The following is an 11,553-nucleotide window of genomic DNA, read 5'->3' on the forward strand; positions in this document are numbered from 1 at the left end:
CCACCATATTAAAACTCACCCTGTGTATTCATGTGTGTACTGTCTATTTAAGATACTAATTACTCCATTAACTGTGTGGTAATTTACACTAATTCTAGAATATGCAACATAAGCACAAAACAGGAATGATTGTATCAAAACTAGATTCTAGATTTTGACCCATGGAATCTCTTTAGACACAAAATTAGAAAATAAAACTGAGCCCACTTTAGGGCCCTTAAGAAATCAGGTGATCATGTGCTTCTGGACTACAAATCCCCAAATAAATTCTCAATTACATGACGCAAAAACCACTTGGCACACAATAAGCCTGGCGTTTTTAGGAGCCCCCTGTGTCTGATGCCCACTACGCGCACTTTTAAGATGCACTCATGTGACGCCTGATAATAAAAATATGAAACACACTCACTTTCTGTAGTGAAAACTAGTATCCAGTGAATGATAAAGATATGTTTATTGACACATCCATCAGTGCGGACTCCAATGCAATTAACCATGCAAATTATCCAAGACAAGAGTAGATCATAGTTCCAGTGCTTTTTTTTTAACTGAACAAAAAGTTACAAATAAAAAGATTGCGGAGGTATTCCATAATCCTTATGTCGCTCTCATTATATACACTGTGGGGGGGGGGGGGTTGCATTAACGGGACATTACCGTGTAAGAGAAACAACTCGTAATTGTTAACAAGGACACTCATCGACTCTTGTGGTCTCCCTTTAGGTACACCATTCTGAAATTTGTCTTCTGATATGAACCGAGTTTAGGGACTTTCTTTTGACACGCTATCTCTATTGCAATGTGTCCATAAAGAGGTAATCTAATATATATATTTTATATACTCAAACCACAGAGAAGAAGTTCCGATAAAACCACAGATGCATGGCGATTTCTTAAACAATAAATGATGGAAGAGTTAAGATTTGTCTTGTTTTGGAGGAAAAAAAACAAACAGATATGGCAGTAAAATCAACATCCAAACGTTAAGGCACTAGGTGGGCCAAATGCTACACCTGTTTAGTCTACAAATAATTTACAATTCAAACAGTGCAGTTTTACATTTGTTAACTTAATGTTTTCCTTTTGAACCATGTATCTATGAATCAATGTAAGGCAATACATTACAACAACAAAAAAAAAAACAGAATGTACCAAATAAACAGAAAAATCTATTAAGTTTTAGGACTCCTATATGCCATTACAATGGAATATTCCTTATGGCTTGGAGCAATAAAAATAATTATAATAAAAATAATGCATAGATTTAAATGATGATCTTGCATGCTTCCTCACTCAATACTCAAAACATCTAATACTTATGTCCCAATACTCTGTCCCAAACCTGATAAGTGACTTGCAGAGTGATAAGAATAAAGGCAAAAAGGCCAGAGATACTAGATAAAGGCATCAGTCATTTTCTTTAACTGGAGACAGAAGCACGCTTGCGTTTTGGCTTCAGTATCTGTCAGGTGGGGGGGGAGAAAAAAAAAATTACAACATTTGATATTCATTTTCCACCCGAGTCACTGCAGATCCGCAATCCCTGTATGACGGTACCTTAAACTGAAGACACACTTGCAGGAGTCCCAGCAAAACCCCCGTTTACCTTCCCACTGTCATCATAACTGTCACATAATATGAAACACAGAACGTCTCCATGACGTGAGTCCCTCTATCCGCGCACACTGTCCATCTTAAGTCCAGGACGAGTGTGCCATCTTCTGGTAGAAATGGAGAGCTGCAAGTTTGTTGAGTTTGAACGACGGTTGTCTCTTGTGGAAAAGATGGCGGCGCCGGGTGTTAGGCCTCTTTATGTCCACGATGCCTTTGTGTCTGATATGTGTTGCAATTTTCCAGCGCTAGATATTTATTGATATACTCTTTCTTTGCAATGAATTTTCTATGTAAATACAGGTTTCTCCAGGGGTTTTTTTGAGGATGAGGAAGGAGGCAAAGTTTAGAGTCCAGAAAAAAATCCAAACGGTTCAGATGGTTAGCTGAAAGAAACAAAAACAAAGACAGGTGTCCAGTAAAAGAGAGACATATCTTTAGCTCGGTTAGTAAGCCAATCAGAGTCAACATACAACAGAAAAGCCGGTTTATAGACACTGCAACACCGTTAACACCTCTGCATGTTTCGTAAAAATCCTTTTTATGGACCATTCTAGCGAAGAGTTGCACAGTAAGTCCATGTTAGTTACTGAACCCAACAACACGTTAGTGCCAATTAGAAAAATCCCAGTGTCAACTGGAAAGAGCCCAGGAGTCAACCAACCAACCAACCAGGAAGTGTCTCGTGTTAGAAACACCCAGGAACACAATTAATAAATAGACAAGTTTAAAGCTGAAGGAAAAAAAAAAGTCTAAAAAAGTATCAACACTTTCTGAAGAAGTTCCTGTCAACAAGTGCTGGATGTTGTGTTTGCTGCTTGGAGGCTGGACTGCGCTCTGCTACAACACAGGAGACAAACAGCAGGTCACGTGACTGACTGGACCACAGCTCAGCCCACCAGATGGGATATAATGCAGCTTCACTCACTCGCTGCCCAAAAACAGCAGCACACTGCCTTATTGTATTTCATGCAATCAAGTGAACAAGACATCAGCCACAAATTGTCAAGTTACCTCAGCTTTCCCGTATTGCTTTTAGGGTTCTTGCGGAAGGACTGGTTTGGTCCGGAGCGAGTGGACATGGAACGAGGTGAGGCTCTGGAAAACGTGGATGGCGGGGTCTTGGGAATCTTCTTTCCAAGATGGCCGATCCATTTCTTCTGCTCATCCTGGCTCAGAGCCAGCAGGAGCATGTCCCGGGCAGAGGTCACATCGTAGTTTACTGTGTGGGAGGGGCACAAAGTGTTGTAGGTCAAGAATCCAGATCAACAGTCCAAAACCCAAAGTCAGTTTACTATAAAAGATGAATTGACTAATTGTTGTTAACGATAGCTCGTCTTCTTGAAAGATAAAAGTATAAAGAGTTTGTACACCATCAACAGCTTAGACTGCCAAAGGACTTTACTTTTGCAAGGAACGATAACGTCCTCCTTTTTGTCGAGGTGGTCCTTGTGGCACTTGACGTGGCAGCGGCGACACTCCAGCGCCGGCGGCGGCTTGAAGGTGTGCCACAGAGGCTTGGAGCAGGCCTCACAGCTGGAAGGGAAGTGGTACAGCGTGGGGATGAACTCGTGGCCTTTGTGTGGAATACAGTTGGTCTTGTCGCCCTGAGGGCCCGTCTCCATGTCCGCCTCCTTCCTGCACTCTCTCTCGTTGGCGTAAAGGATCTGATAACAGACGGAGAAGCAGGCCAAAACGTCAAAAAAAGATCTGCGCTTAAAAATAAGCATTTCTGTGGCGGAGCAGAGCTTCGCGGAATCTGACTCGAACATCTTGACATCAGAAATATACAGGCAGAACGCATTTATGAGAATCTATAGAGAAATCTCTAGAACAGGAAGGAGCCTCCGACCTGGAATATCCTTGGAATCTCTTCCGTCTCCGCTCGGAACACGTCTCCTTGTGTGGCGGGTCTCACGTGAAACAGTTTGCTGCACAAAGAAGGCACAAAATGACGTATCAATAACACTGTAACCTTCACTAACATGTAAAACACAACCCCTGCTACTGGGCCTTGGGGGAAAAACATTTTTCTTGCCGCAGATATTTTTCAGCAAAAATGTGACCGTCAAAAAGACTTACTCGACATCGAGTACCATCGAGGGGTTGGACTGTTCCTTATCCTGCTCGTCGTTGTAGAACAGAATCTTCTTGCTGCTCACCACCACATACTGTAAATATTAAACAGGACAATGAGAGGAAGACGGATATTGCCCTCAAGGGGTTTGCGGCATTCTCAACAAACCGAAACAGACGAAAAGCAGGTGTGCAGAGGAAACACCAAACAAAACAATAACAAAAACGCACACATACCTGCTTCTTCCATCCGTATCGCTTGATATTCGCTCGGTTAGGAATCGACAGCCAGCCCTCCAATCGGGATTCTGAAAAGCAGCCCAGATGCAACAACAATTACAAATCCATGCAGTGAGTGAAATGCACTGTGGAACAAAGGCCATGCAGTGTTTAAATCCAAACTCAACTGGGGGGGGGGGGAGGATGAAAAGTTAACTGACAAAGGCCATAATTGTTTCAAAAACACCAAGTGAACCCCTTAAGGAGTTCTGCCAGCGTTAAGGTGACTGCAGTGATTAGAGAGGAGTTTAGACATCCCATGCTGCTACTGCACACTCCCCATGCAGGAGGAACATATTGGACACGGGTAAGTCCTTCTTACAGCATGTTAGCAGAGCGCGGGAGATTATCACTTCAAATTGAAGAGTTTTTCAGCATTTCAAGCAGTTTCAAGACCCGTTTTGAAAGGGGCTGAGTGCGAGGCAGTAAACCTCACACAGGGCGTAGTCTAGTATGACGGTAACCTCTGATCTCATGTGGTTACTTTACCGTTGGGGCTGACCTTTTGTGACATTAAGAAAGTTCACTGCCAGCATCTTTGCATGAAAGTTTGCAGTGTTCATTTTTTTTTTTTTTGGTCAGACAATTTGGACAGATATTTGTTTCTCTCCTCTCCATCAGACGTCTTTCAAAAGTCAAAAGAGAGGGGTTTCCCACCTCTGGTAAAAGAAGACTTAATAAAAATCGGGGGCAAAAAAGACAAACACAACAGCTGCAGCACAGGCCAGGCAAGAGGGGCCGGTCCCCTCAGTTACTCACAGAGGGAAAGGAATAGATGTTACAAAGATAAGAAGACAACCGACTGGACATGAGGGGGAATAAAGAGAGAAGGATTCAACCACAGACACCAGCTCATATGAAAACAGACCTATAACAAGGCATGTTTGTGAATAAAAGATGTAGAGGAAGGTACGATCATACATTTTGAACAGATGTTAATCGTCGTACAGCAGTAGGTATGGCAACGTGACTTTAAACAAAAACCTAAAACCACAGGCAGCTGTTCAACAGCCTGTTCAATAATCACACAACATAAACACAAGATTCCTAACATGTTAAAAGGAAATGCAATGATACTTTACATCTTTCTATGCGATTCCCAGACTATTTAGATGTTCTGTGTTCACTGAATAGCTGCAGAGGAGTCCTGCGTGTGCAGTAAGAGCAGCAGCAGAGTCCAGTTAGTCCCTGTGGTGACCCTACCTGCAATGTTGCCGTCCGTCTCATCGGTCTGCAAGCTGGTGACACTAGAGCTATCCATGCGCTGCTGCAGGTCGTTCAGTTTCTCCCGAAGCTGCTCGATGTCGCTCTCCTTGCTGTCCAGCTGCATCTGCAGCTCGTTGCGATATGTGGATTCCTCTGCCAGTTGCTGTTGGTTAGCAGATGTGGTCAGATGTGGGTTGAGAACGAGGATAAAACTTTAGTGTTTACTGGGCTCTCGTGCTCTGGAACATCTTTAACATCTTTAACTTACCCCCTGCATCTCGCTCAACTCTTTCTGGTACTTGATGGCCATGTGGTTGAACTTGTCTTTCTCCTGGTTAAGATCCAGCTGGAGCTTGCGGTTCTCCTTCTCCTTCTTCCGCAGGTCGGCAGTACTGCCCTTCTTCTTCTGGTCCAGCTTCATGTCCTTACGGTTCATGATCTCGGCCAGCTTGTTCACCGCCTGAGTTATCAAAAGTAGTGAAACGGTTGGAAAGCATCAGTCACTGTTCTCCACTGGCATTACCGGTGTTTGCAAAAATACCTCCCCGGCTAAAGCTGCGACTCGTTACCTGAGTCTTCAGTGTGCGCTCCGTGTTGAGGACCTTCTCATAGTTGGCCTTGATTGTATTTGCGATCTCTTCATTCTGAGCTGCATACTCTGTCGAGAAGAAGAGACTCAGCTTGTGCCACAACGTAATCACAATGCAGCAAAGAGGATTTAAGTTCAACAAAAGGGACAGTACCTTCCTCCTGAGTACTAAGCTTCTCACTTAACTCAGCCTTCTCTTTGCTGAGGTTCTCCACATCTTTGGTCAGAGTGTTATTGGACTCCTCAAGCTACAATTTAGACAATAAAAGGCAGTGAAATGGTTGGAACGTATCAGTCACCGTTCTCCACTGGCATTACCGGTATTTGCAAAAATACCTATGTCTATGTAATCTCATGACAATGGGACATACAGGTGCTGGTCATATAATTAGAATATCATCAAAAAGTTGATTTATTTCACTAATTCCATTCAAAAAGTGAAACTTGTCTATTATATTCATTCATTACACACAGACTGATATATTTCAAATGTTTATTTCTTTTAATTTTGATGATTATAACTGACAACTAAGGAAAATCCCAAATTCAGTATCTCAGAAAATTAGAATACTGTGAAAAGGTTCAATATTGAAGACACCTGGTGCCACACTCTAATCAGCTAATTAACTCAAAACACCTGCAAAGGCCTTTAAATGGTCTCAGTCTAGTTCTGTAGGCTACACAATCATGGGGAAGACTGCTGACTTGACAATTGTCCAAAAGACGACCATTGAAACCTTGCACAAGGAGGGCAAGACACAAAAGGTCATTGCAAAAGAGGCTGGCTGTTCACAGAGCTCTGTGTCCAAGCACATTAATAGAGAGGCGAAGGGAAGGAAAAGATGTGGTAGAAAAAAGTGTACAAGCAATAGGGATAACCGCACCCTGGAGAGGATTGTGAAACAAAACCGATTCAAAAATGTGGGGGAGATTCAGAAAGAGTGGACTGCAGCTGGAGTCAGTGCTTCAAGAACCACTACGCACAGACGTATGCAAGACATGGGTTTCAGCTGTCGCATTCCTTGTGTCAAGCCACTCTTGAACAACAGACAGCGTCAGAAGCGTCTCGCCTGGGCTAAAGACAAAAAGGACTGGACTGCTGCTGAGTGGTCCAAAGTTATGTTCTCTGATGAAAGTAAATTTTGCATTTCCTTTGGAAATCAGGGTCCCAGAGTCTGGAGGAAGAGAGGAGAGACACACAATCCACGTTGCTTGAGGTCCAGTGTAAAGTTTCCACAGTCAGTGATGGTTTGGGGTGCCATGCCATCTCCTGGTGTTGGTCCACTGTGTTTTCTGAGGTCCAAGGTCAACGCAGCCGTATACCAGGAAGTTTTAGAGCACTTCATGCTTCCTGCTGCTGACCAACTTTATGGAGATGCAGATTTCATTTTCCAACAGGACTTGGCACCTGCACACAGTGCCAAAGCAACCAGTACCTGGTTTAAGGACCATGGTATCCCTGTTCTTAATTGGCCAGCAAACTCGCCTGACCTTAACCCCATAGAAAATCTATGGGGTATTGTGAAGAGGATGATGCGAAATGCCAGACCCAACAATGCAGAAGAGCTGAAGGCCACTATCAGAGCAACCTGGGCTCTCATAACACCTGAGCAGTGCCACAGACTGATCGACTCCATGCCACGCCGCATTGCTGCAGTAATTTAGGCAAAAGGAGCCCCAACTAAGTATTGAGTGCTGTACATGCTCATACTTTTCATGTTCATACTTTTCAGTTGGCCAAGATTTCTAAAAATCCTCTCTTTGTATTGGTCTTAAGTAATATTCTAATTTTCTGAGATACTGAATTTGGGATTTTCCTTAGTTGTCAGTTATAATCATCAAAATTAAAAGAAATAAACATTTTAAATATATCAGTCTGTGTGTAATGAATGAATATAATAGACAAGTTTCACTTTTTGAATGGAATTAGTGAAATAAATCAACTTTTTGATGATATTCTAATTATATGACCAGCACCTGTATATTCATTATGTTCTCTACTTGGTAAACACCACATTGAGGAAAACATCTTTACCCCGGCCAAGTCAGAGTCGAAAACAACAATCATGTTTGTTTTAGGCGTACTGGTCATTGTGAGGCTTACTCACCGCTGAGGCCAGCCGCTCCTCAGTCATGTCCTCGACAAACATGGGCCGAACGGCCGGTTCCTCAGGCAGGGCTTCAGCTGAGCCCATCATCAGCAGAGTCATTCCCTGCAAACAGAAGAGAAATACACAGAAGTTCACCGATTGGTTCAAACAAATTTGGTGGTATAGTTCTGTGAACGAAGAAATGATTGTTATACGTGTTCAAACACATCTTGAATACTCACATTTTTCAGTTTAATGTTCCCCCACTCATCATCCTAGAATAAAGAACAAGACATTGGTGAGCTTCTTAAAAAAACAGTTAAGGGATAAGGCTCCGAGGCCCATTCCACACAGTTTCATTAAAAACTAAATGCTCACTGAATAAAAAGTGAATTTGCTGGGTACTGTTTTCAGCTGTAGACTAATACACATTTGCTTCTCTTGTGAATATTTACAACAGCAGGACCAGGTCCCTGTATGCAGATGTGTGGTTCATTGGTGCGTTTTAATAGTTTGCGGTGAACAGATGTCAGTATAGAACTGTGACAGGCTTTGGCCAAAGGGGCAATACTTGTTAGTATGAACAAAAGATGATTTTTGATCACATCAGTACCTTCAGAGTGCCTCCCTTCCCCATGACCTTCTGTCTGTCTGGCTGAACTCCTGACAGGGCGAAGAGCTGAGCCTTGAAGACCATGGGTGGTTCCTCAGTGTTCAACTCTACTGCATCAAACTTCTCTTTGCCCCATTCCACATTCACTGAAATCAAGACAGAAGAATAGTACACACACACACACGTTAGCCTCCCAGTGTGACCGTTTGGAAAAGCTGTTACTTTGTCAAACAGCTGTCATGTATGACACAGCATCTATCAGTTAGCTAAGTGTTCCATGGGATAACACAGCTAGCTTCAGTCCAAGCTGAAAGTGAAAGCATACACATACAACGGCTTGGCTGCCGATGCAATGAAATAAAACTGATGTTTGGTCATTTTAGTGTCCCATGTAAGATTAATGCCATATTAAAAACAGCACACACGCGTTCTATAAGCATTGTTGGTCTCCAAGAAGCCGCAACTGCGGTAACGTTAAAGGGCTTCTGAAGTGTACACTCATGATTTGGCTAGCTAACGCTAGCTTGGTTAGCAGGGCTACCTGTGCTATTCATGGACTGTATATACAAATAAAAGGCGTGATTCTGTGATTTCATACTGGTATTACACACAGAGGGCTTAAACGGACATAGTTACCAACAAAAGAGGCTTGATTTTTAAATAACTAACGTTAGTTAAACCACCTTTACTCAACTGTTACCTGGCTAACCTAGTTGTATTAAAAAGAACATCATACCTGTAAACACCGGCATATTTGGCAACCTTTTTACTTCCTCATCTCTTTGTTTTTTTCCTGTTTCAATCCACCGGGGCGCGAATGGAGAGTTGAGCTGCTTCTTCTTCTTCTTCTTCTTCTTGTTGTTTTTGTTTTTGTTTTATGGCGGATGGCATCCAGTGAAAGGTGCATTACCGCCACCTACTAAATTGGAGTGTGGACCCATAACCTATCCCCTTATAAAACTAAACCAAAAAATAAAAACACACAAAACAAAATAAAATAAAACAAAAAACAAAAAACAAATAAAACAAAACAAAACCGGAGAGTTGAGCTAGTTCTCAGGTTGAACTTCATTCAAACAGAATCACGCTGAGAACTTATCGATGCGCTCTGACATCGGCTAGCCATCCTGCCGCAAGCACTGCACCCGGGACTACACACGCACACACAGATCGTTATTGCCCAGACCATTCAGGCACATTAATTACAGTGTTTATGAGAGGGTTGCTTGTTAGAGAGGTTTGCTCAGTCAACAACAATCCTACCAGGTGTTTTTTCCCCCCTCCCACCATATTGCAACATGGTGGGAGGCAAGAAAAAACGATTGCAACAAATTCCTTACCTATTTTAATGATAAGGTAACAGGTATTAGGTCTGGCATTCAGCCTGGGATTTGTTCATCTACATGTAGCTCCTCGCAATCTCCTACTGTTCTGGACTCTTTCCAGCCTATCAGCCTTCAAGACCTGATGGACTTAATTAACAAAACAAAGCCATCATCTTGCCCTCTGGATATAATACCAACCTCTCTATTTAACAAAGTTCTGCTAATTATTGGCCCTGCAGTAACATCTATTGTCAATTCCTCATTGTCTACAGGAATTGTCCCTTCCTATTTTAAACATGCCACTATCCAGCCCATATTAAAGAAACCAAACTTAGATCCAGCTTTGCCCATGAACTACAGGCCCATATCAAAACTGCCTTTCCTGTCCAAAATTTTAGAGAAAGTGGTGGCCAAACAACTTACTGCTGCACTGGAGAGGCACAACATGTATGACGAATTCCAGTCTGGGTTTCGCAGACAACACTCTACTGAAACCGCTCTCCTGAGGGTTTCAAATGACATTCTCATGTCTTCTGATGCAGGTGACTGCTCTGTGCTAGTTCTTCTGGACCTCAGTTCTGCATTCGACACTGTAGACCATAACATCCTGATTAAGAGGCTACGTGATTGGGTTGGCATATCTGGCATAGCGTTAGACTGGTTCACGTCTTACCTCAATGACAGAAGTTTCAATGTCTCTGTGGGTGATTTTGTGTCTGTTACCTCTCCACTGTCTTGTGGCGTACCGCAGGGCTCGGTTCTGGGGCCTCTGTTATTTTCCCTTTATCTGTTACCTTTGGGACCGATTATAAAAAGTTATAATGTGTCCTATCATTTATATGCAGATGATATCCAACTCCATCTGTCAAACCCAGCGAGGCATTCACATTAACTAGGCTCCTGGACTGTGTCAATGCCATCAGAGACTGGACGGCAGAAAACTGCCTACAACTCAACGACTCTAAAACGGAGGTCCTAGTTATTGCTCCAGATGAGTTTGTCCCCCTGATCAAGCAGAGTATTGGTCCACTCTCCTCTGCTGCCCATTACAACCTGCGCAATCTAGGGATTTTCTTTGATCGATCCATGTCGTTTGACCCCCATGTTAAGCAGCTGTCCAGATCATGTTTCTTCCATCTAAGAAATATCAGTAAACTGAGATCTGTAGTATCAACACCTGAATTAGAGATGATCATACACACATTTATCTCTTCTCGCATCGACTACTGTAACTCACTTTTCACATCACTCAGTGTATCTGCTCTTAACCGTCTGCAGGTAATCCAAAACGCTGCCGCCAGATTACTCACCAGGACAAATCGACGGTCTCACATCACCCCCGTACTCCGATCTCTCCACTGGCTCCCTATAGCATCTAGGATACACTTCAAAATTCTTACCATCACTTACAGAGCACTTCACGGTCAGGCTCCTACTTATGTAGCTGATCTACTTCACCCATATTCACCTGCCCGCACTCTCAGGTCAAACGCTCTAGGTCTTCTGTCAGTCCCACGCACACGATTTAAGACCCGTGGTGACCGAGCCTTTGAGGCAGTGGCGCCGAGGCTCTGGAATGCTCTGCCTGCAACTCTACGCCTCGCAGATACTGTGAATTCTTTTTAAAAACAGCTCAAAACCCACCTTTTTAGGCTGCCGTTTGAGTAAAAACCCATGTCCTAGACCTGCTCTTAAAATATGTTTTAATTTTTATTATTTTATTTTTTATTTTATTCTGTGTATGTAATTTGTTGACCCTAGGGT

At 42.9% G+C, this 11,553-nt stretch overlaps 1 protein-coding gene across 3 annotated transcripts; it reads right to left on the reverse strand.

Annotated features, from left to right (window-relative positions):
• Window positions 1-437: 437 nt before the first annotated feature.
• On the reverse strand, window positions 438-9,421 carry LOC142956565 (rho-associated protein kinase 1-like). Of its 3 annotated transcripts, XM_076098216.1 has the most exons (15): window positions 9,201-9,421; window positions 8,465-8,610; window positions 8,094-8,126; window positions 7,870-7,974; window positions 5,916-6,009; window positions 5,742-5,830; window positions 5,441-5,632; window positions 5,170-5,335; window positions 3,925-3,995; window positions 3,694-3,782; window positions 3,464-3,542; window positions 3,017-3,278; window positions 2,626-2,833; window positions 2,382-2,451; window positions 438-1,997 (listed from the first exon to the last, which is right to left on the reverse strand). In XM_076098216.1, the coding sequence occupies exons 1-14, from the start codon at window positions 9,214-9,216 to the stop codon at window positions 2,400-2,402; spliced, it is 1,602 nt and encodes a 533-aa protein (XP_075954331.1). In that variant the 5' UTR covers window positions 9,217-9,421; the 3' UTR covers window positions 438-1,997; window positions 2,382-2,399. The 3 variants fall into 3 exon arrangements, with proteins under 3 accessions (XP_075954331.1, XP_075954330.1, XP_075954332.1); XM_076098215.1 differs by having other exon boundaries at window positions 438-2,451; window positions 9,201-9,420; XM_076098217.1 differs by lacking the exon at window positions 2,382-2,451 and having other exon boundaries at window positions 9,201-9,419.
• Window positions 9,422-11,553: the final 2,132 nt, after the last annotated feature.

The sequence above is a fragment of the Anarhichas minor genome, unplaced genomic scaffold, assembly GCF_050575085.1.
Source record: "Anarhichas minor isolate MPS153535 unplaced genomic scaffold, ASM5057508v1 ptg000024l, whole genome shotgun sequence".
Taxonomy (NCBI): Eukaryota; Metazoa; Chordata; class Actinopteri; order Perciformes; family Anarhichadidae; genus Anarhichas; species Anarhichas minor.